Source organism: Myotis brandtii, unplaced genomic scaffold (assembly GCF_000412655.1).
Source record: "Myotis brandtii unplaced genomic scaffold, ASM41265v1 scaffold382, whole genome shotgun sequence".
In the NCBI taxonomy this organism is placed as follows: Eukaryota; Metazoa; Chordata; class Mammalia; order Chiroptera; family Vespertilionidae; genus Myotis; species Myotis brandtii.
In genome coordinates this window covers 294,194-318,501 of record NW_005364671.1, presented here as the reverse complement: position 1 = coordinate 318,501, position 24,308 = coordinate 294,194, and the positions used below count along the sequence as shown (strand labels likewise).

At 48.7% G+C, this 24,308-nt stretch overlaps 2 protein-coding genes across 5 annotated transcripts in view; one reads left to right on the top strand and one right to left on the bottom strand.

Moving 5' to 3' along the window:
* ZFYVE9 (zinc finger, FYVE domain containing 9) overlaps nucleotides 1-11,539 on the top strand; it is a 91,579-nt gene extending 80,040 nt beyond the window's left edge. For all 3 annotated transcript variants that reach the window (XM_005872473.2, XM_005872470.2, XM_005872471.2), the window contains 2 exons: nucleotides 2,525-2,701; nucleotides 6,929-11,539. In XM_005872473.2, the coding sequence (XP_005872535.1) occupies nucleotides 2,525-2,701; nucleotides 6,929-7,090 (339 nt within the window). In that variant the 3' untranslated portion in view covers nucleotides 7,091-11,539. The remainder of the gene's footprint in view (nucleotides 1-2,524; nucleotides 2,702-6,928) is intronic.
* On the bottom strand, nucleotides 22-24,274 carry CC2D1B (coiled-coil and C2 domain containing 1B). Of its 2 annotated transcripts, XM_014544789.1 has the most exons (24): nucleotides 23,317-24,274; nucleotides 22,096-22,240; nucleotides 21,036-21,139; nucleotides 20,264-20,422; nucleotides 19,755-19,880; nucleotides 19,453-19,612; nucleotides 19,108-19,286; nucleotides 18,866-18,941; nucleotides 18,670-18,780; nucleotides 18,458-18,588; nucleotides 18,170-18,242; nucleotides 17,866-18,002; nucleotides 17,396-17,504; nucleotides 17,139-17,311; nucleotides 16,573-16,698; nucleotides 15,858-15,916; nucleotides 15,663-15,779; nucleotides 15,233-15,306; nucleotides 15,057-15,115; nucleotides 14,805-14,856; nucleotides 14,338-14,437; nucleotides 14,087-14,177; nucleotides 12,822-12,951; nucleotides 22-50 (listed from the first exon to the last, which is right to left on the bottom strand). In XM_014544789.1, the coding sequence occupies exons 1-23, from the start codon at nucleotides 23,380-23,382 to the stop codon at nucleotides 12,823-12,825; spliced, it is 2,556 nt and encodes an 851-aa protein (XP_014400275.1). In that variant the 5' UTR covers nucleotides 23,383-24,274; the 3' UTR covers nucleotides 22-50; nucleotide 12,822. The 2 variants fall into 2 exon arrangements, with proteins under 2 accessions (XP_014400275.1, XP_005872536.1); XM_005872474.2 differs by lacking the exon at nucleotides 22-50 and having other exon boundaries at nucleotides 8,758-12,951; nucleotides 23,317-24,273.
* Between the last annotated feature and the right edge of the window lie 34 nt (nucleotides 24,275-24,308).

The following is a 24,308-nucleotide window of genomic DNA, read 5'->3' as shown; positions in this document are numbered from 1 at the left end:
GTGGTTAGTGCTAGTCGTGTCCGCAAATCCCGCTCGGGTGACAAAAGTACCTACTGGAAGCATAAAGTTACCTGTATTTTTCCAACCAGCTGCAAATCCTACAGGTATTTTTGTCATCAATTTAAGAATTGTAATTATTTTGTGTTGGTGGCTTTATTATTATTTTAGCAAAGGCCAGCTTAGGAGTACCCTAATTAAATTAATTAATAGCAATGTACCTACCTATATAGTAAGTTTAAAAAATTTGGCTCTCGAAAGAAATTTCAATCGTTGTACTGTTGATATTTGGCTCTGTTGACTAATGAGTTTGCTGACCACTGGCCTAAGACCATTGGAAAACATATATATAATTACATATTGTTTACAGTAGCAAAATTACAGTTATGAAGTAGCAACAAAAATAATTTTATGGTTGGGGGTCACCACAACATGAGGAACTGTATTAAAGGGTCGTGGCATTAGGAAGGTTGAGAACCACTGTTTTAGGGGTTTGTTTGCACTGGAATTCACGAAGGCTACATCTCTGAATGGTACATACCATCTTTGCTGTATGATTTAGAAAGCTGGGCTAGTTATGCTGCACTCCCAGTTAAACTATCTTAGATAACATGGTCTTTAAGAATTGACTCATTTCATCAATAGAAAACTAGTGTGTCAACTATAATTTAAAAAGAACAAAAGAAAACTAAAGTTTGGAGACTGAGTAGCTTGTCCAAGCTTACATGGCAAATAAGGAATATCAAAGTCCTGCTTCAAACCCTGATCTGTACAACTCCTAAGCTCTTTTCCACTGTATTGTTCCTTAACTCAAAAGCTGTATTAGAGGCTAACCTGGAGCAAGAGGAGCAGGGCAGAGACCCTGTGTGTGTGTGTATATCTCAGACAAATCAGAAAGTTTATTCTCAGAATAAACAGGTGGGTCCTAGGTCTCCCAATTTGTTTTGAATCTTATTTATACTTATCTATAAAATACACTGTTAAGTTAAAGATCTCTAAGATTCCTTGCAACTTTAGAAGTAATTTTTTTAAAAGTTCTGTGACTTCTAGCTTTTCTGTGTTACACACAAGGTAACCGAGGCAGGAGAGGTTAAGTGCCCTACCCAAGTTCACATAGCTGACCCAAATTAAATATATTTAATCAACAAACATTTATTAAACTACTATGTTCCAAGTAATGTGTCCAAACTGAGAATATAGCACACAAAGGTAAGTATATCATATTCCTTTCAGAAGTTCATTTGTAAGACGGATACACATAGGTGTTTTTCCTATGTTTTTCCAAATGTTTGTTGATTAAATATATTCTGGTTCCTGAGAGCAGAGACACTAGAGTCTAGTTCTGCAGTTCTTGAGCTGTTCCAAGTGATGTCCTTCATACCAGGCCCAGTGTTTTCATACACAGCTCAGTGTTCTTAGCTGCTTGCTTTATGACTATTCCTTTGACATATTTTGAGCAGTTCAGACACTGGAACATAAAAAACTCTATTGTTTATAAAATAGTTTGACCTCCGTTCCCTCCTTTTTGCTCCCTAGTAACCCAGTGAGGCACGGTGGCGACCCATTAATTTGCATAATGAGAAAGGCTCTGAAAGGCTATGAGACTGACCTGCCTGATGCTAGTTACTGAGCAGAGGCCAGGGCCTTCTGACTCCGACTCCAGAGCGTTTCCCTCATTCCATGCTGGCACTCTCACCTGTGCATGCGTCACAGGGCTTCAGAGCTGACTCCTTTTTAGTATTCTTAGTATAAGCTGCTTATTGAGCACTAAGCTAGGGGTTGGAATATATAAGCATATTTTGCTTATATATCATTTTTTATAGTAACTAGAGAAGACAGGTGCTTTCCATTTTATAAATCCAGATTGGGCATTCAGAAGCCAAAGGACTTGTTCATCACCTTCCTCTATGCAACTAGGACTCAGGTCTCTCAGTTCCAAATTTGCTATGTTCTCCCTATTCCCAGTGTGTGCACACTGGCATAGCTCTGACCTCAGCAAAGGCGGAGCTATATGGTGGGGAAAGCTCTGTGATAAGAGACAGAAGACCTGGATTCTGGGCTTACCCTGTCTCTGTCTCTAAATCCTTATGTACACTTGGGTGAATCACCTCCCTTCTATAAGTAATCTGTAACATGAAGGGTTTGGGTCACCTAAGCTATAGGAGCCCTTCTCTTAGATTCTAAGATCAGTTCCTTAGAAAATCGTCCACGTACAGGAATTACCTTTTAGACGTGCACAATGCAAAATGTAAGCCTTTTTTGAGTAGATTGTACCAGGATGACCCTGACTATGGCTTCCAGGGAAATAGGCAGGTTGCTGCTACCATTTTGTAGATGCAGAGACTGAGATTGTTTCTTGGATGTAAGATGTTAGTGTCCCCCTTTTGTCCCAGGGACTTTGAGGTACCCTGTCAGGTCTTTTTGCACATCTCTGTGGGTCAGGGTGCTCATGCACAGTGAGCTGATGCACTTGTTTCTTCCCACATCTCCTGGGCACAAGGTTAAGTCTCTTTTGTTCGGGCAACAGGTGTTTTTCCTAGAAAATGATGACCAGCACAGTTGCCTGAGTGATCCAGCAGATCATAGCCGGCTGACCGAGCACATAGCCAAGGCTTTTTGCCTTGCTCTCTGTCCCCACCTGAAGCTCCTGAAGGAAGATGGAATGACTAAGCTGGGACTTCGTGTGACACTGGACTCAGATCAGGTAAGAGATTCTGAGGCAGCCTCTGAAGCTGGCCTTGGAAGCTGGTCAGTTTCTGTTTTCCGACATGTGAGTTTCCCTGCATCAACCCAGCCTTTCTTTGGACCCTGGGTCTGACCAGATACAGTTCTTTGGCCTTCCCTCTGTTTTGTTTTTTTTTAAAACATATTTTATTGATTTTTTACAGAGAGGAAGGGAGAGGGATAGTTAGAAACATCGATCAGCTGCCTCCTGCACACCCCTCACTGGGGATGTGCCCGCAAGCAAGGTACATGCCCTTGACTGGAATCGAACCCGGGACTCTTCAGTCCGCAGGTCGACGCTCTATCCATCAAGCCAAACCGGTTAGGGCAGGCCTTCCCTCTATTAAAACTACACCTTGCTGTGCTGTTTGATCAGACTCTGAATCATTTGCACTTTGGCTTCCTCACCTGAAAGTGTTCCAAGGACTTGGTTTTCTTTTTAGGGTTAGGAGAAGGGTGTGTGAAGACCCGCCACCCCTGTGTGAATGATATCGATGCTGCCCATTGAGACTCCTCAGTCCCACCCTTCAGGAGTCATTCTGCCCTTAGAGAGCAGGGCCCAGCTGTCCTTTGTCCTGTTGACCACAGCAGGCCTCTGCTGACTGGCCTCTGCAGCTCCCACTCCTTACGGTTTTCTTACTGCGAACATTTCCATGTTTGTTAGTAGATGGGACTTGAGCTATTTCCTCATTCCCTGTCAGCTCACGTCTCCTATAGTCAAGCTTCTCTCCCTTTCTTACTCAGATTTTTTGGTGCTGTTAGTAGCAATAATCCACTTAAAATTTTTTTTTATTGATTTCGGAGAGGGAGAGATACAAACATCAATGATGAAAGAGAATCATTGATTGGCTGCCTCCTGCATGCCCCCCCACTGGGGGTAGAGCTCACAACCCAGGCATGTGCCTTGACTGGGAATAGAACCGTGACCTCCTGGTTCATAGGTTGACACTAAACCACTGAGCCATGCCAGCCAGGCAGCAATAATCCATTCTTAGCACATGTGCCCCCACTCTCTCCCAGTCCCTCGTCCCATTGCCTCTCTCCCATGGTCTAGCATCTAATCTCTCTACAAGATATACCTCGGATATATTGTGGGTTCCACTCCAGACCACAGCAATAAGTGAATATTGCAATAAAGTGAGTCACATGAACTGTTAGGTTTCCCAGTGCATATAGAAGTTACATTTACACTGTACTGTAGTCTGTTAAGTGTTCAGTAGTAGTATGTCTAAAATCAATGTGCACACCTTACTTAAAAAGTACTTTATTGCCCTGGCTGGTTTGGCTCAGTGGATAGAGTGTCAGCCTGAGGACTGAAAGGTCTCGGGTTTGATTCCAGTCAAGGGCACATGCCCGGGTTGCAGGCTTGATCCCCAGTAGGGGGTGTGCAGGAGGCAGCTGATCAGTGGTTCTCTCTCATCATTGATGTTTCTCTCCCTTCCTCTGAAATCAATAAAAAATATATTTAAAAAATACTTTATTGATAAAGAATTCTAGCTTTCAGTGAGTCATAATCTTTTTGCTGGGGGAGGGTCTTGACTCAGTGCTGATGGCTACTGACTGTTCAGGGAGGGGCTGCTGAAGATTGGTGGGCTGTGGCAATTTCTTAAAATAAGATAATAATGGAGCTTGATGATTGACTTCCTTTCACGAACGATTTCTCTGTGATGTGTGATGCTGTTTGATAGCATTTTACCCACAGAACTACTTTCAGAATTGGAGTCAGTCCTGTCAGACCCTGTCACTGCTTCAACTAAGTTTATGAAATACTCCAAATCCTTTGTTGCCTTTCAAATTTTCACACCAGGGATAGATTACTTTCTTTGCATAAGAAGCAACTCCTCATCCATTAAAGTTTTATCATGAAATTGCAGCAGTTCAGTCACACCTTCAGGCACCACTTCTAATGCCAGGTCTCTTGCTGTTTCCACCACATCTGCAGTTATTTCCCCCACTAAACTCCTCAAAGTCATGCATGAGGGTTGGAACCAACTTTTTCCAAACTCATGTTAATGTTGATATTTTGACCTGTTTCCATGAATCACAAATGTTCTTAATGGCACCTAGAATGGTGAATTCTTTCCAGAAGATTTTCAATTTCCTTTGTCCAGATCCATCAAAATAGTCTCTTACCTATGGCAGATACAAAATGCATTTCTTAAAAAGTAAGACTTGAAAGTCTAAATTACTTCTTGACCAATAATGGATGCGTTAGCAGACATTAAAACATTAACCCATTGTACAGCCATCAGAGCTCTTGGGTGACCAGATACATGTCAGTGAGCAGTAATATTTTAAAAGGAGTCTTTCTGAGTAGTAGGTCTAGACAGGGGGCTTAAAATACTCAGTAAACTATGTTGTAAACAGATATATTGTTATCCAGGCTTTGTTCCACAGGCAAAGATTTAGCATAATTGTTAAGGACCCTAGGATTTTCGGAGTGGTAAATGGGCACTAGCTTCAACTTAAAGTCACCAGCTGCATCACCCTGCCCTTTGAAGCCAGGCATTGACTTCTCTCGAGCTATGGAAGCCCCAGATGGCATGTTCTTCCAATATCAGGCTGTTTTGTCTCCATTTAATGTAGCCACCTTCACTCATTATCTTAGCTAGATCTTCTGGATAATTTGCAACAGCTCTTGCTGCTTCACCTTGAACTTTGTTATGGAGATAGCTTCTTTTCTGTAAACCTCATAAACCAACCCGTTAGCTTCCAATTTTTTTTTTGCTGCTTCCTCGCCTCTCTCAGCTGCCATAGAATGTTAGAGTTGGGGCCTTGCTCTGGATTAGGCTTTGGCTTGAGGGAACGTTGTGGCTGGTTTGATCTTCTATCCAGATCATTAAAACTTCCTCCATATCAGCAATAAGCATTGGTATTCACTGGCGTAGCATTTTTAATTTTCTTCAAGAACTTTTCCTTTGCATTAACTTGGCTGTATGGTGCAAGAGGCCTAGCTGTTGGCCTCTCTGAGCTTTGAATGTGCTTTCTTCACTTGTTCATTTCTAGCTTTTGGTTTAAAGTGAGAGATGTGAGACTCTTCCCTTTACTTGAACATTTAGAAGGCATTGTAGGGTTATTAATTGGCCTAATTTGAATATTGTTGTGTCTCTAGGGAGGCCTGAGGAGAGGAAGAGAGATGGGGTAATGGCCAGTCATTGTAGTCGTCAGAACACACACATTTATTGGTTAAATTCGTAGTCCTATGTGTGTACAGTTTGTGGCACCCCTAAATAATTACAATAGCAACATCAAAGATCACTGATCGAAGATCACCATAACAAATGTAATAAAGTTTGAAATATTTCTAGGATTACCAAAATGGGACAGAGACATAAGGTGAGCAAATGGTGCTGGATAGACTTGCTCGATGCAGTGTTGCCACAATCCTTCAATTTATAAAAAACTCAGTATGTACAAAGCACAGTAAAGCAGAGCACAGCAGGATGAGGTATGCCTGTGCATTTCTTTTGGATTTTGGATCCCTGGGACATGTCCCAGTGTTCCTGTTTGATGCTGTTGTGTTATCATTAGGGAAAATGTGGATGGTTATGGATCTGGCTCCATTTCCTAACTAGTCATCAATCAAGAAGTGTGTGTTTTCTACGTAAGGTCTTTCCCCATGCTATACTAAGCATAGCAGAGTAATTTAAATGAGGTATTATGGTTCTTTGTCGAATAGTACCGGCTGGAGAGTTACTTCACATAAAACAATTAAAAAATAATTTTTCACTGATGAGTGGGCCACTTGAGGGCCAGGGCCCTGTTCCATTCATCTTTGAATCTGTGTGTTAGTAGACGCTCAAAATATGGTGTGGGGCCCAATGGTTGACAGAACAAGTGTTCAGTTCCTGCTGTGCTAGGGAGTTATACTCAGTATAGTTCTCGTTTTAATTTTCACAACCATAGGCTTATTTCTGACATTCCGTACCTCTCCGTAACACCTCAGTCCCTTCTGGGGGAACTACGACCTTAACAGGTTAAGTGTCTTAAGAGCCCAAGGTCTCACAGCTACCACGTGTTAGGGTCAGGATGAGTAAATGACAGGATGAAAAATGACAGCTTAGGGAAGAGAAGTTTGTGTTAACTGCTGTGTGTCCAGCCCATGGCCAGGAAGCCCATCTCCTTCCTGCTCAGCCTCCTTGGCCCTCAGCTCTCTGGAGAGAGCTGCTCTATCCAGTAACCTGTCGTCCTTCTCTCTGTGGTATAGGTTGGCTATCAAGCAGGGAGCAATGGCCAGCCCCTTCCCTCGCAGTACATGAATGACCTGGACAGCGCTTTGGTGCCAGTGATCCATGGAGGGGCCTGCCAGCTCAGTGAGGGCCCCATCGTCATGGAACTCATCTTTTATATTCTGGAAAACATCGCATAGACAGAGGACTTCGTGTTTTTTTCCTGTTCAGACCTGTTGCAACAGCAGTCATACCAAGTCATTTGCACTTTAGAACTGGAAGATTAAGCTTTTGTTAACACTATTAATTGGGGGTGGGGTGGGAGTGGGGTTTGGGGGACTACGGTGGCTGGGGGGACAGATGTTCCATTAATTCTAAGTCTTCTATGCATTGTCCACCAGATCTGGGCAGCTTCCATTACTGCACCACCGTTATATTATCCTTGAAGCTAAATCCCCTTCTGTTCCTGTTTAAACAAGAATTCTGCTCCTGTTTTAAGACTTATTTATGGTCTTGTGCTCAGAAATGCTCAAATGGGTACAACCATCACCAAGTGTGGGGTGGGAGGGCAGAGAGGAAATAAAATATGAAGCATCAGTCTTGTACTTTTTGTACAGAATTGATACAAAAAGGATCACACACTGATCTTGTTCCATTTACATCACAGTAACAAGCAGAAGTCACACTTACGTTTTTGTTTGTTTTTACCAGATTACCCAACGGATTATCACTCTTCTAGCCAAGGAAGGGCACCTCAGTGTAAATGAGGTGATTGGATAGCAGAGCCGAGTTGAGGATTGCTCAAGATCTGCCCCAGTGATTGGCAGGTACTGAATTGGGCCTTTCTGTGAAAGCTGACAATATACTCAAGGCATTTTTAGTTATAATGTACACTAGCTGTATTTTTAAAAACATTTTATTGAGAAATAATTTAAACTTCCAAGAAAGTTGCAAGTACAAAAAAACCCTATGTACGCTTTACCTAGATTCACCTATTGTTCACATGTTAACACTTTGCTCATTTGCATTATCAGTGTTTCTCCACAAAAAATGGAGACATTTGAGAGTAAGTTGCATAGCTAATAGCTCTTTACCCCTAAATACTTTAATGCTTATTTCCTAAAATTAAAGACATTCTCTTCCATTGCAGCAGGACAGTTCACAACTTTACATTGATTTACATTGATATACCAGCTACTTGACTCTAGCATCCGTCCAGTAGTGTCCCGCATGGCAATTCCCCCTCCCGTGCAGCTTCTAGCCTGGGATCAGACAAGGCAAATAGCCTTACTGACCCACCTGCATCTTTTATGTCCTCCATACTTTTGGTGAGTATAGTTCCCTCACCTCATTTTAAAAATTTGATTGGTATCTTTCCACAATTAGAATCAATTTATGCATTCTTGGCCAGAATCCCAAGTGATGTGTGCTTTTTATATAGTCACCTGCACATCATTGATGAGGGTAAATTTTGATCACCTGTTCAGTGTTGTCCAATTTCTCTTCTATTTCCCCCCTTGGAATGAATAACCAATGTGTACAGACACTTTCAGATCATGCAAATATCTTGCTCATCAAAATTTCCCTAAGATTTAGCATCCACGGGTGTTTCTTATCTGAACTAATCTTCTACATGATGGCTACAGGTTTTTCAGTTCCAGCACTCCCTCCACCTTTACCAGTTGCACTTGGTCATTATAAGCAAAAGCTCTTCCTCCTATTTACTATTCACTTAATTTTCATTGTGGACTTGTGGATTCCATTTTGAATGGTTCTAACCCATTATTTGGGTACTCAAATAGCTCAGCTTTGGCCAGAGAGCATTCCTTCAGGGTAGCTCCCCCATCCTTGTGAAATGCTTCTATCATTTTTTTTAACACTTTGCTTTCTGGCCTAACAAGATTCTCCAGGCTCATCTAGTGCTCACACTGCCCCAGCCTTGGAATCAGCCATGGTTTCTTTTAGTGGTATTGGAAACCAAGGTTTGGTTTATCCATGATATATGTGATATAGTCAAAGTACTTTCTTTTTCATTAAAATTTATTTTGGTCACAGACCTAATGGATTTCACGACCTAAAGTTTGAAAAACACGGCTCTAAGGTAACTCACTGTTATCACTGTCATCTTCTAAAAGCCCAGGCCAAGCAGCAGACGGTCCCTCTGGTACAAGCACAGCTCCAAGAATCCTCTGGAAGCTAATGCAGGACTCTGGGAAGTGAGAGGCTGCTTCCCAGTGGTTAGCGCTGGGCTTAGCACTTGGCAATTAAAGGCTGTGGAGCTATGTTTAGGCAGCTGTTTTCCAAACAGGCTCACAGCCTGGCCTTCACTTTGAAGTATGTCCACCTATGTTTATCCCTTCTCCATGGCAGTGGTGGTGGATCCACATTCTGTACTCTCTCTCCATAAGTTTTGCTGGTGGTAGCTGCAGAGTACTGTGATTGTAACCTTTTCCCAGACTCAGAGGCACCCAGAGCTTCTAAGGGAAAAGAGTAGATGCCGCCCCAATACCAGCATGCACTGAGCCTTGGGACCACACATCCCTCTAAAACCTGGTAGGAATATTTCATAGGGCAGGGATTTGAGGTGTAACATCCAACTTGGTCTAAATATACCTTGGAAGTTTGGAGCTTCTACAAACTCTGGTCCCATTTTTCCCCCACAGAAATTTGTCTTTCCTCCTGTTCAGTTAAATATACCTTGCAATTGTACGTATTTCTTCTGGATCAGTGCAAGCTTTTAAATTCTCCCACTGAGGACAGGCTCTGGTCCTGCAGAGTCAGGTCCATTCTCAATTTGCATAAAATATCTTGTGGAATGGGGCATAATAGAGCCAAGGCTAGTTTACCCCCCCCCCCCATTGTTTTATCTCTGTATTATACACTGTATATTGTAAGAGGTATATAAAGTAGAGGGCTGAAATATCACATTTCTAAATATGTCAAATTTTTCTAGAACATAAAACTTAAAGATTGGCATATAGAGGTCCTTATAAACTGAAGAGGGATAGGATTGCCATTATGGTAACATTAAATTTTAAAAATTATTGCGTTCTTACCAAATGCTAGACAAGGTATTTCTCCATTTATTTTTATCAAACTTTCTGAGCACCTACTGGGCTCTAGAAAGATAGGACGTTACCTTGTGTAAGTTCCCATCTAAGTGTAAGTTCCCATCTAATACCTTCCTTCACCCAGTGGTTCCTGAATGCTGGTAGGCCCACCATTTCCAACTAAATTTACTTCTGTCATAATTAGTCATCAGGGGAGCAATTTATGCATTTAATGCATTTCATGCAATAATCAAGCAATCTGCTGAACACTTTTTATATTAAGTTCTATTTTAATAGTAATGTTAAAATAATAATTTAAACAGTAATGGGAATTTTAGGAATTGTACACGTAGCCTGAAAGGCTAAGGAGTGGAACAGGAATGATGCCCACTCTGAAGTTTGGGAAGCTGAGGCCATGGGAAGAGTCCGTGGGAAGATTCTCGGAGCTGGACCAGGCACAAACTCCCTGGCTCCACCAGCCTCAGTCCCATGGTTTCATCTTAAATGGAGCTGCCTATTTAAGGGGCAAGATCTTTGAGAACTACCCACAAAATTCAGAAAACAAGCTCTCAACAATGGTGGCATAAGAAAGGAAAATAATGTTAAAGTCACAAAATAGTTTGCCTTTGTGAGCAAGACTTCCTAAGAAAAATTTCTTCTGTATTTTGTTCAGTTCACTAATTGAGAAGAAAGTATGCCTTGCACTAGATTAAAGAGGGAATTTACAATTTAAAAATAATTTGGGTCATGGCAGCTTCTCGGCCCCCGAATCACTAATCTGTTCGGTTGCTGCATCTGGACAAGTCTCAGGATAAGACGAGGCTGGGCAGGCTCCTCCCACTACCAGTGACCCTGGCATGCCTTGGCTGCAACAAAGGCCCTTTCAGAAAGAGCCTCAGTCTCCAAGTCCAGTGGGTGCTTTGTCTTGCCTCCCTCAGCCTGGAGGTTTTGTTTTTCAAAAGCAAAGAGCAGGGAAGGAGATGAGAACTGACCAAGCTGCAAAGGGAAATCTGTGAGGCACAGAACACTTCCTACAAATTGCAACGGGGCGTTTCCAGTGGAGGCTAGGAATCCGAAGGTGGTTGGAGCCTCTGAGGGTAACCACAGCTGTCCTTGCCCTCTTAGTAAGCACTGGTTGCGGTGCAAACCCTTCTTTGCTCTAGGCCATCTTAGGAAGGCTAACAACCCTTCTTTTCATTCTAGATCACTGCTGCTTTGACACACGGATGTAACTACAAATGTTAAATCTCACATCTGTAGAAATTTTGGTAGTTTACTCTGATGGCCAAGTAAGTCTGGTCAGAAAGCTCTTGGAAAAAAGTCATTTGTCTGTCCTTCCTGCTGTTACCCTCTAAAAGATTTGCTACTAAGGGCAGGAAAGCACGGTCCAGCCCTATGTCAGAAAAAGACACACACAAACAAAAACTCAATCCCTGAGCTGTGCTTACGCAGTGCTGTGGTGACCAGTAAGCTGAATGTATCTGCTTCACTTAGAGCCTTTAAAAGATGACCTCAAGGAATGCTTTGTACAACTTAAGCTAATGCTAAAAAATGGGTGTGGGGAGAGGGAATGGGATATTAAAGTTTATTTCTAAGAAATGTAGAATACTGCAGTTTTGAATATTAAACCTATTGCAACTACAAATCCCTCCGTCTCCATCGATTCAGAAAAACAAAGCCAAAGGAGAATTTCTTGGGGAGAATTAAGGGATTTCCCTCGGTGATCAGCCAAAGAGGCAAGGCTTCCTCTGCCCTCTCTCAAAGGAGAAAGCCACAGCAGCAGTTTCTGTCAATTAAAAGTTACTGCTACTCGGGCTTTTAAAAAGTGATAGGACTTTTCTTTAGGATTTTGATGGTTACTCTGCGTGTAGGGCATAAAACCCCTATAAGTGAATTAGACATAGTTTCTTAAAAAGTTACATACATTTTTGTGTTGTCTCCAACCCCCGCCCCCCGCAGTTAGCAGTCTTTTTGTGTTAGGTGCACAGACCGAATCCAAGATACAGCCTTGCCTACTTCCCACCATATAGTCCAAAACATCACTTCCTTCCTCCACCGAGAGCGTGGGGAACTAGTGCAGCAGCTGTCAGGAAACAAGGCACAGGCAGACGGGCGTAAACCGAGCTGTGGCACAGGCCACCACTGACACCGAGTCACGGAACCTGCCCCACCCCAAGCAGGGGCGTTTCCAATCTCTCAGGTTCTCCCATCCTTTACAGATAGAGCTTTTAAAGGCACATTCAGAAATGTTGCAACTAGAGGCTGGGGTAAGCTGCACACAGTTGCTACACAGGGGTTCAGGGGCTGCAAAACCCCACGGCACAGAGCAATGAGGCTTTCCTTGCTTTTGCCCAGAGGGAAGGGGAAGCAGCCTCCTGGAATCCAGCCTGCTTTGGTGTGGAGGCCTAGGAAGGAGCCAGCAACAGGAGAGACCAGGCCGTGGTCAGTAATGCACGTACGTACAGGTCTTTGGTGTTTGTGTAGCAGCATGTAGCTCCCTTATGCACAAAGGCTTCTGTAGCCAGCAAAGCTGGGAAAAGTATGCTTCTGCACACAGCCTGGCCTGACTCCTCTCCCAGCGTTGACTGTCTGAAGCACAGGCACAAAGCATAGGAAGTCAGTCTAAACTGCAATGAATACACACATAGAGTTTAGAAAGGTTTTCCTGAAAACAGACCTGGGTTTAACTTCCCTCCCAGGGTCTACTGAGGATCCTAAGAAACTCAGGCCAAGCCCTACCCAACAGTTTTGCCTTTTGATCATCCTCACAGATGAGAACTTCTGAGGCTTTCTCCCCCATAGGAGCTGCGTACTGGATGTGCCCTGTGGGCCTGGGCAGAGAGCAGGGGTGGAGGTTCTGAGCGTCCAGAGAGCTGCCCACCTCACAGGCCCCTAGGCTCCAAGACCAGCCAGTTCTCGGTGACCATCTGTATGTCCTGGCCACTCAGAGGCTCCCGCAGCCTCACCTTCACCTCCAGCTTGCCCCCAGTGGGCTTCCTTCCATCCAGGACCTGAGGATCACAGAGAGGGAGATGGTAACTGATGGGGACGGGCTGGGAGCAGGCAGCTCCCTATGCTCACAGGTAAAGAATGAGGAGCTAAAACATTCTGTGGTATCAACATAGGAGCCTCTACTTCATGACAACCCTGGTGGTGGGTCCAGAGAGCTGCCCACCTCACAGGTAAGTCTTACCAGAAAGAAGTAATATGTCAATCCAAGTAAGAGTTCTCACTCAGTTTCCCCATGGAAACTCCTGGGAGAAATTCTCTGGCTTAAAGGTGCAGCCTGAATAACCACAGCCCAGACCCTTCCTTCACAGATGGCCCAGAGAGTGGATGTTCTATTACACAGCCAGTGTGGCAAGGCCAGGACTAGAACCCAGGCCAGGGGTTCCTTTCTAACCCTCATGCTGCCTCCCTCCTGGGCAGGAAGGGGGAAGCTGGTGTGCAAAGCAGTGAGTGCTGCAGCCTTGAGAAGCCTAACCACCAATGCGGCCAATACAGAGCCCTTAAGAAAACCCCAGGAAAGGTGGCGGAGGGAGGTGGGTGCGCCGTAGTAGGAAAGCCCCACTGACGAAGGCACCAGCAAGGGTCTCGGCCACACGCTGCTGAGGACACCCTTCTCTCTGGAGCTCAGTTTCCTCATGTAAAAGGCAAGCTCTCAGAGTCACTGCCTGTGAAATCTGATGAGTTCATGGAAGCTTAAGGAGCTGTCTGGGGCCAATTCCTTAACAATCTGGCTTCATTGTGGCGGGTCCCAGCTTGTGAAATACCTTATCAACTTTATGTCCAGAGCTTGTTTCATTCTGTCAAGCTGCCAGACTACTGCCCAACCATAACTCTGTCCTTCCGTATCCAGGAGTTTATATGTGCCAAGGTGACAGCAATGACCGGGCCCTGCCATCCACCATCCCTGGGAACTTGAGTGGCCCAGAGTGTCATGGAAAGAACATAGCTGCTTTCTGAAAGGGCGATGCTATAAAGTTTTGTCAGACCCTCTGAATCTCAGTCTGTAAAATGGGAATAGCACCTATTGCACAGCACACTTCTGGATGTTTTTAATGGACTGATGCTCAGTGAACGTTGGGCTTTACTTGCCAAGCCCTCTGGTTTTCCCACCCTACCTCTACAATCTCTGGGTCCTACCTCCAAAATCTCTCTGATCTCACACTCATTCTCCAGCCGCTCCAGTTTCAGGTGGGCTGTGCCGACCAGCTTGTCACTTCTGAAGAAGGATCTGGGGAGCCAAGGGTCAGCAGAGGGTTGGACTGGGCAGGGAAAGCAGGAACGAGCTGGCTGAGACCAGCACAAGAAAACTGAGTAGTAGCAGGGATGGCAGCAATAGAAGCCTTTCCTTCCTCCCAGCCCACCCTAGCATTATGACTGACGGGGCTCACCCTTTGTGGAGGATTTCAAACTTGATTCCTTTGCTTTGGATCACCCTTCTGAAGCCCCGGTGGTTTCGGTTGATGTTTAATTTGAAGAGCTGATCAAATTCTGCAAGAGTGAGAGGAACTTGGCTACCAGGGATTTCCTGAGGTGGTGGTAACAGGCCTGGGGGCTGATCTCCCCTCTGGATCACTCTGCCTGTAATTCAGTGAGACTACCACCAGAGGGTGGTAGAGCCTAGGTCCTGGCCTTGCAAATCCACTTGGACAGTTCTTGTGCTCTTAGACACAGATTTTGCTCAAATGGAAGGGACATGGAATTTGGAGTCACGATTGCATTCCCACTACTTTTGTGCTTGGAGGCCATAGGCAAGTCCCTTTTTCTCTCCAAGCCTCAGTTTCCCCAACTACATCTGGAAACACAAATGTTGCACATACACATATCGGAGAATGAGGGAGGAGAAAGCAGCTCTCACCTGGAGAGTTTGTGTTCTTCACCACAGCTGTTTTGCTTTTTTGAGCCTGGTCCTAAAGCGGTAAGAAGGGAGAAGTGTGGGCAGCTTGAAAAAACAGGTCTATTGGGCCAAGTCGGTGTTGAGGGAAGGGACGCCTATAGATCTTCAAACCCCTCCCTATAACCAGACCTTCCAGGGACTGGGAGAAATAGAGCACCAGGTCCCCGAACAGAAGATGGGGTTCAGAGGATCCTATCTCTACCTGAACCTCACCGAGTTAGGGTAGTGGAACTCAAACCGCACAAAAGCATCCAAGTCATCAGGGGTCACCCCTATAAAGGAGAAATGGGGGTCAGCACCTGAGGTGGAGGGGAGCCAGTGCCTCCCATTGGCTGGGGGTACAGTGTCTAGGCAAGAGCCTCCTGGAGTCGGGGTGGCCCTAGGGCTACCTGGAGGAGCTGGGAGGTTCATTCCCCGGACAATGATCAGATGCATTTCTGTGCTGTTGAGTTCCGAGAAGATCCTATAGCCAGGAAGTCAGGAGAGAGAGCCCAAAGTGAAGTCATGCAGTGGGAAAGGGTCCCCCTTCCAGGGACTGCCTGCCTGCCAGGTAGTGCTCAGGAATCGAGGGTGCAGGAATAGAGGCACAGCTCGTCTGGGCTAGGAGCAGCAGAGCTGGTACAAAGACCTCGGTCTAGAGCTCCTTCCTCAACCACCACAGCTCTGAGCTCCTCACAGGCAGGCACCACGCCCAACCTCCCACATCCCTAGGCCCAGTGCCTATGGCAGGACCAAGCCCGGGAATTCTTACTAAAGGGGCCTTGGCTCCCAGCCTCTTGGCCCATCCCTACATGGAGCCATTGTCTCAGGCTTTGGTACCTCACAGTCTGGAATGTCTTCAACTCAAAGTGGTGGCTAGGAGGGTCGAGGCCCCGAGCCTGGGCCAGCTGCAGGATCTCAAGCTGCTTCTTGCGGTCCTGAGCAAGCTTCTCAAACCTGACAGGGACAGGTGCACACGTTAGCTCAACAGGCCCATTTCTGCTCCCTGCCCCACGTGCACAGCCCTGCATTTACCGGGTAGTCTCGGCCACATTGCCCTGGTGCATGAACTGCTTGGAGAACAGCAGACACTTCTGAAAATAGAGGCCCAGAGTGGGTCTAGGTTGGTTTTAGAGGCCTGACTTCTGAAAGCTCCAACCTTCTCCTATAGTCTCACCCCTCTCTTCCCCCAACACATACCCTCCCCAAGATCACTTTCCAAGTCCCTAAGTTTTTGCTGTTTTCTTTCTTGATGATAGCCACACCCCAAAATTCAATTAGCACACTCCTATTTTATTACCCAAATTATTTACTACAGAACATTATCTTACGGTTTTTGGGTGTGTTTTTTTTTTTCATAAATCACAATAATATTCGTGCAAAACCTAAGAGAAACATCACTTCAGAAAGTAGACTTGCTGGCAGCAGTTCAGATCGATATGTGCAAATATACATATATGTCTATTTTCCTATATACATATATGTATACGTGTCTCCTAACACTTCCTCCGATCTTCAAAGTACTTTCCCCTCCAGCCTGTTGTCTGAACTTCATTAACCACCTGGGATATTAACCATCCCATTTTACAGATGAAAATGGTGCAGAGAGGGGAAGTGTCTTGTGCCAGGTCAACAGCCAGTAAGTGGAAGAGGCACAATTTGAAACCAAGCCTCTCTGGTCTGAGCCTCACGCCTTTCCCCAAAGGGAGGCTGTGGGCACTGAAGGGAAGAGAGACAGCAGTCAACTGACCTCATGCTGCTCCAGAAGCATTTTTTGTAGCTGAGCGTACACTTCCTCGGCCTTCTGGGAGAGGCGCAGGTCCTCATGGTGAATGAGGATAAAGTCACCCTCCTCATCCGTCAAGGGTGAAGGCACCTGCCAAGGTCACAACGCCCCTCGGGCGCCAAGAGTCAGATTACCCCCCTACTGGCCCAACAGATACAGGAACCCAAACTGAATGGTTCCCCAGCTTCTAACCACCAGTGTTGGGAACTCATTGCCTCCCGTCTGTCCCCGGCTGCCGAGATGCTCTGCCTCCCACTGGCTTGTCATCACTGACCACGGGCAGCCCACCTGGCCTTTCCTGGCCTCTCTTGGGACCATGGGGCCAAGACGCATAAGCAAAAGGCTTTTCCAGGGGTCACCACATCCTATCCCAGGCCCACCTCTCAGGTTGGCTGGAGGACCTCAGGGAAGGTATGGCTGATGGCAATGGACAGTGGCGTCCAGGCAGCTGCCTGGTTCACAGCCCTGCTGTCAAGCCTGCCACCTGCCTCTTCTGCCTGAAAAGTCCTGCTTAACCAGGAGGGACTCACCTTGGCGAGGTCCACAGGTCTGCCGGCTCGGACCTGAATGATCTGAGCCTCGAGGCATTTGGCCAGCCGCAGGTGAGCTTTGGCCTGTTCCAGGTCCTGGCCACGCTTGGCCTGCAGGGCTGCCCGCTGGTACTGCAGTTTGCGGGCCTCTAGCAGTGCCAACTGCTCCCGCACTGAAGGGAGAGTGATGCTGGTTAGAGCCATGCCTGCCCCTCACTAGAGCCTTCAGTCCCCCACCCCTCTTCTCCCCAACTCACCAGAGGGACTCAGTGACTCCTTAGAACTCGAGGCCTTGGGCTCAGGCAGGGGCCGGGAGGAAGATACCAGAGGCTTCTTAGATACTGGGGCCTGGGTTGGAGGCTCATCCTGCAGGTGCCCAGGAGGAGGTCACAGGGAATCTGCTCCCCACCCGGCCGCAGCAGCTTGGACTCTCTTGTTAATATTGCACTAACTTGCTGTGTGAACTGAGATGAATGGCCTCCCCTTGTGGGCCCTACAGAACCTCAGAAGCTCTGAGCTAACCTTCCCAACAGCAGACAGAAGGGTATTAGGGGTAGAACATGGGCTCTAGAGTTAGAAAGACATCATTTTGAATCTAGCTCTGATAATGCCTATCTGGGTGCCCTTGGCCAAGTTTTTTCTCTGTAAAATGGACAACAGGGTCTGTGTTTACCCCTCATCTGCTACCCCCGCCCCCATCCCTGGAGTCTTGGGCCCTCAGCCAAACCTCATCCTCATCCCCATCTTCCTCTGCGGGGGCTGTTTCCTCGGAGGAGGCCAGTTTCTGGGCAGCTGCTAAAGCAGCTGCTACTGCATCCGCCTCAGTGCCTGTGATGGGCTCCAGACCAGGGATGGGGGGGAATCCTGTAGGGGAGAGAGCTGTGTGAGGGCTGGGGTGGCCTCTGTGGGCTCAGCTGGGTCTTCTGGGGCATGGCTGGGATGGGTGGCTCCCACAGGTGGAGGCAGCTACCGGAGAATCATTTCCCCTCCTCCTCAGAGATTTCAGTGACCCTAGGCCAAGCACCACTTACCTGGAGGAACAGGCAACTCAGCAAAATCAACTTTGCGTCCTGCTCGGTGTGCTCGCATGGCATCTTGATATTGCTGCGAGGGAAGAAGGGGAGGGGCTATTGTAGCAGCAGTCTGCAGGCTCCCACAGAGACGAAGAGGAAGACTGAAAGCAGCCCCAGGAGGAAAAAGAGCCCCTGAGGCAGCAAGAGCTTGAAAGAGACAGAGAGATGGAAACTCTAGCTGCAAGGGCAGAGAGCAGACAGCCAGAGAGGGGCCGATATAGGCGGGTTTCATAGCTGCAGGCCCACCTTGGCAATGCGCTCGTGCATCCGGGCCTTGCGCTCATCCCCACTGGCCCGGGCCTGGATGCCTGCCTCGCGGTACTTGTTCAGCCTCTGCTGCAGGGCGTCCAGCACCGTCTGTGGCTCAGCATGGGCCACTTGAGAGGAGGAAGGAGATAGCATCAGCCCTGCCTACCTCTCCCCAGTCCCCACTCCACAGTCCCACCATCACATCCTACCTGGGGCTGCTGGGGTGTCAGGGGCCATCACTGGCTGCACTCGCTCCACTGCTGGGGGTATGACTGTGGGTGCTGTGAGAGCCTTGGAAGCCTGTGGGAGGGGCTTCAGGTCTGGGGGACCCAGAGCAGAAGTATAGGTGGGGGTGCCCAGCCAGTCCCAGCCTGAGCAGGTTCCCTCCACCATCCCCATACTGACCCTCAGGCGCTGGGGGCATGGCACTCAGGTCCACAGGCTGCCCCTTCTCCAGGGCCTCCAGGACGGCACCAAATCTCTGCACAGTAGTAAGCAAAGCAGGTGTGGTCATAGCCAGGGAATCTCAAGAGCCTGGGCTGAAAAAAGTCCCCCTCAAGTCCAGTCTAGCTGCGTGACCATGAGCAGGCCACTTCCCCCAACTGTGAAACGGGCTGGACAGAGGGCCCCTGAGCCAGATGTCATACCTTCCCAATCCTCATGAACTCTCGGGCACGGTCTAGGTCTCCAGCCCGCTTGGCACTCAGGGCAGCCACTTTGTACTCCCTTTGTCGGGCCAACAACAGGGCCCGTGGGTCTGGGTCTGAACCGGGTGGGGCAGATATGCCAGGGCTGCCCAAGCTGGTCTCAGGCTGAGAAGGGTTGTCTATGGAGAAACAAAAAGCCCATTAGGGTCAAAGAAGAACGTGCACACCTTGGGCTGCCGGCACCCACAGGAAAGGTGTGACTCTGGCCATCGACTGGTGAGATGGGGAAGCAGGCCATGGCCCTGGCCTTGGGAACTAGAACAGGATTTGAGTGTCTCCAGATACCTGGCAACATGGTGGGGGGGCCGGGAGGGTCTGCATCAGGGCTCCTGTTGGTTGTTTCCTGAGAGGCCGGGGATTTCTTGCCCAAGGCCACTGGAGGTGGGATCTCCTCCTCATTGATCTTCCTGCCTTTCCTCACAGCAGCCAGCTGGGCCTCTAGGGTCTGAGGGAGAGAAACAGAAACCCAGCCGGACCCTTCACCTCCATCAGGCCAGTGGGGAGGCCTCCCCCCACTACTGGCCCAACCTCCTGCTGCCCTCAGCCCCACTCCTCCCAGCCCTGCTCCCTGGCTGGGCCCACCCTACCTTTAGGCCACGCTCACAGCGCCTGGTTTTGGCTGCTTCACCTGCCTCCTTGGCGCTGGCCGCAGCTTCCCGGTAATTGCGGATCCGATCTTCCAGCAGAGCCTGCAGCCCCTGAGGCCCTCCAGCCTGTAGATACTCCAGCTCAGGGCCTGGCCACTCCAGGGCCAGCTAGGCCCTTGCTGCTCCCTCCCTGCAACAAAGCTGCCCCAGAAAACGGAGCTCTTGGGTTCGAGGAGGAGCTCCTCAAAGCCTCAAGGAGGAGGCAAAAGGCCATATCAGAGGCAAACACAGAGGCCCAGACCAGCTGTGAAGGGCTACAGAGGATGGTCTGGGAGAACAGAGACCTGTGAGGCCAGCCAGGCACCAAAGAGTCCCTCATGCTCAGTCACTGCTTCAGCAGGGGCACTGCTGGGGAGGGTCCGAGGGTTACTGCCGTCTTCCTATGCAAGCTACGCTGTATGCATGTTATACACGGGCACGCAGGGCTGTCAGGTCCCTTAAGAACCTACCTGAGCTGCTGGGGCTGAGGCTGTTAGGAGAGGTGTCTGCACTGGAGGCTCAATGTTTTCCTGTCCCTTCTCATCCTCAGAGCTACCCATGATGGCTGTCTCATTGCCATGCAGGGATCCAGCTTCTCCATCTGCACCCAGGACCTCTTGCAGCTCAGTCTGGGGAGACACAATTCGCAGGAGCTTGGGAGCCTCATGGCCATACATACTGTGATAGGATCTGAAAATAAAGGGCCCTCTTCCCCGCAGTACTTCCCAGCATCAGTCCCTGTGCCTGAAAGCCCCCTTTACCAAAACACTTCTTTAATCTGACTGAAGACAGTCTTGAAAACAGTGAGACCACAAGTCTCAGAACCCCCAAGTACAGAGTGCAGACCAGACATCAAAGGAAACTAGTCTCTGCCCTAACCGATTTGGCTCAGTGGATAGAGCGTCGACCTGCGGACTGAAGGGTCCCGGGTTCGATTCCGGTCAAGGGCATGTACCTTGGTTGCGGGCACATCCCCAGTAGGGGGTGTGCAGGAGGCAGCTGATCGATGTTTCTCTCTCATCGATGTTTCTGGCCCTCTATCCCTCTCCCTTCCTCTCTGTAAAAAGTTAATAAAATATATTTTAAAAAAAAGAAAAAGAGGAAACTAGTCTCACACTGTATAGTCAGGAAACAGCCCCAAGAAGGGCAGGGCAGTTGTGCAACATCAGAGCACACACAGGGGCAAACCCCAGCCTCCTCTGCAGTTTGATCAGGCCCAGGACACCAGCTTGGCAGACGTACCAGCAAGTCTGTATCGTCCTCCAGCCCTTCCTCCTCCTCCTCCTCCTCCACATCCCGCATACAGTCCGCTGCCAACTTCTCGATGTGGGCCATAGGTAAGGGGGCTGGGGAAACAGAGGGTCAGGGCCTCAGCAAAGGTCCATGAAGAGTGAAGGAGAGCCTTCAATGACTGTACATTTCTACACCCAGGTAGAAACCCTGCCTTTCCACAGCCAGTCCCACCTGGAAAACTCCTGCTCTTCCATTATGACCCAGCTCCAAAGACCCTCCGCAGGGAAACCTTCCTGGACCCTTCTCCGCATTTTTGCTATCGTTCTTCACAGACACATCCATCCTTTTCTCCTAACTACACCTTTCATGTATGTAAAAACTTTTAACATCCATTTGAGCTTCACAGTAATTCTGTAAGATAGGTCATATTATCCCTTTTATAGAAGTAAACTGAGAACTACCAATATTAATTTTCCTATTAATTGCAATCCTATAAGTAGCAGAGCCATGATTCAAACCCAGGCTCATCTAACCCCAAAGGTTTGGACTGAGAAAAAATGGAGGGCCATGGTCCTCCCATTATCCTCAGCTCAGGGGTACAGGGGTTGGGGGAGGTCCTCCCTGAGGGTTCCTGGTGAGAAGAGGAAGATTTAGATCCTCTGACCCTCCCAGACTTCAGGTCTCTGTCCTCTTCCAGGCTAGGCAGGAAGATTCCGCTTATTCATCGGATACAACTTCTATGCGCTGATTAGTGCCCAATTCAGTCTGTGCTGAGCCCCTAATCTATACCAGACCCTGGCTGGGCTAAGAGTAGAGACCTGAGTCAGCCAGAGAATCATACTGCTGACTGTCCACATGAAGGGGGGCAGTCAGGGAAGGAGTGAGCTCCCCATCACAGGTGTGTGAGCAGGGCAAGACGAGCTCTTGGTGAGAGTGCTGCAGAAGGGACATGGGTAGCAGGACGACCAGGTGATGTGGCTGCATCCTCAGAGCTGTGAGGACTCTCTCCACCACCTGCTTGAGCCCATCTGGTCCCAGCACCAAGTCCAGCCCAGCACCGACAACTTACCCTTCCCTTTGGGGACTGGCTTCCTGCCTGTGGTCCCTGCTTCCCCAGTGAGGGCCAGCAGCTCAGCCTCCAAGTCCTCATCATCTTCAGTCTCCTCCACCCCCAGCAGCATGTCCTCAGGGCTCAACTCCACAAAGAGCCCCAGCTGAGAGCAGAGAAGATTTCTTAGGAACCATACAATGGGGACAAGGATGTAGTCCAGCCCCACAGCCAGGCTCCTAGAGATCAGTGGCTCCTTCACTGTGTGAGGCCCAATGTGCAGAAAGGGAAACTGAGGCCTACAATATTACCCCTTAGTATACTCCCTGGTGACTATAAAGACAGTAAGACCACAATGCCATTATTATTACAACAATGACAGCACTGTATTTACTTAGCACTCACGTGCTTACCTTAGTTAATTCTCACAATCCTAAGGGGTAGGTTCTATTTTTTAAAAAATTATAAAACACACATAACCTGGAAACTATTATTATAACCATTTTTAAGTGTACAGTTCCGTGGCATTAAGTACGTCACACTGCTGTGCTACTATCACCACTCTCCATCCACAGAACTCTTTCCATCTTGCAAAACTGAAACTGTGTACCCATTAAACAATAACTCCCCATTTCCCCTTCCCCCAGCCCAATGACCACATTCTACTTTGTCTGTATGAATCTGACTAAACAAAGGTAGGCCCTTTATCACATTCAGATGATACTGAGACAGCCTTGTTAAGTGCAGAACTAGAATTTAAAATGAGGTCATATGACTTGAGTCTATGCCCTTTATCCTACACCTTCCTTACCTGCCTCTTTTAAGAAGTCCCAGGACTTGAGCCCAGAATAAATAGAGATTAGGGAACAGACCCCTAAGGCTGCAAAGCTCTCCCAGCGGATTAGCCCTCAAGCCCTGGCCTCTGTGGCTGGTAAGCAGAGCTGTGGCCCTAAATGAACCCCTCAGAGTGCCGAGGCCCCATCAGTACCCCATGAACTGGTGGTTCCTGAAGCCTCCAGATCCCTCGTATGGAGGCGGCCATGGCAGGAGGGTGCCTGGGTTCAGGCCTCATCCCCCACATGTGTGCGGCGAGGCCAGGCAGAGTGTCCCTAAAGGCTCTGCCAACTCCGGGGGGCAGGGCTCCAAGTCTCTTCCCTAATGGGGACACCACCCAGATGGCCCAGATGGCCCACGCCCTGGAGGAACCCCCAGTCCGGCTCAGGGGTGAAGGCATTTACATACCTGCTTGGCCGCTGCCACACCCTGCCCACGGGCCTGAGGGCCCTTCCGCGGCCTGGGCCCCGGCATCCTGGCGGCCTAGACACCTGTCTGGTGGGAACGGACGAGACTCAGACTGGAGCAGCCGATAGGCCCCCTCCCCAAAAGCGCTCCCTGAGTCAGGCTGGTCAGGAGGAAAAGGCAATGCTCACATCAAAGGATGAAGGAGGGTCACGGAAAGCACAGCCCTGGAGCAAACACTAGGAGGCAGAAGGGAGGAGGCCACCTGCCAGCGGGCTGAGGGGAGTGCGAAACCGAGGGCAAACCCGAGTGGGAGGAGCCGGGAGACAGTCAGGAGTGACTGCGGGCCGGGCGGCGGGTGTAAGGCCGGGCTGTCAAACACGGTAGCCACACGTGGCTACTTCCATCGAAATGAACTGAATTAAAAACCCAGTTCCTCGGGTACTGGCCGGCACAAACACTGACCTTTTATCATCACAAACATTTCTCTTGGGCGGTTCTGTCTAGTCCAGAGGACTGACTCCGCGCCCTGGTTCAGAGATCTCACAACCTCACGGGACCTACTCTGGGTCAGGAGACCCCGCGCCGGCACCGGGGGAGCAGGAATGGATGTGACATGTTCCCCAGCCTCTCGGAACATTAACGCGGGGAGACGGCCTCGTGGACGGACACACGCCCCCCGGGCGCTCCAGGGCGGGGGGCCCGGACCCCGGCGGAGGGAACAGGCTCGGCGCTGAGTCCGGTGGGAGCTGGGAAAGGACCCCACGCCGAGGGCGCGACCAGAGGGTCGTTCTGGGGGGAGAAGCCGCTTGGCCTCCGCAGGCGCCTCAGGACCCGGGGCTCCTGGAGCCTAAACTGCGCGGCAGGACGTGGACAAGTGCGGCCGCAAAGGTGCGCAGGGCCGATATGAACGCCTCGACACCTGGTGGAATCCAGGCAGCATCCCGAGGCCGGGGCCGGCGGGACCGGGCCGGCGGTTCTGTTTCTGAACCGCC

Bases quoted from the DNA above. Each gene is read 5' to 3' on its own strand.
- CC2D1B (XM_014544789.1), bottom strand. From the start codon at position 23,382: ATGCCGGGGCCCAGGCCGCGGAAGGGCCCTCAGGCCCGTGGGCAGGGT. The intron at 16,699-17,138 runs GTGAGTCCCTCC...TGACCTTGGCAG, and splicing joins GACCTGTGGACCTCGCCAAG to GTGCCTTCACCCTTGACGGA. The intron at 15,780-15,857 runs GTAAATGCAGGG...TGTCCCTGTCAG, and splicing joins AATGTGGCCGAGACTACCCG to GTTTGAGAAGCTTGCTCAGG.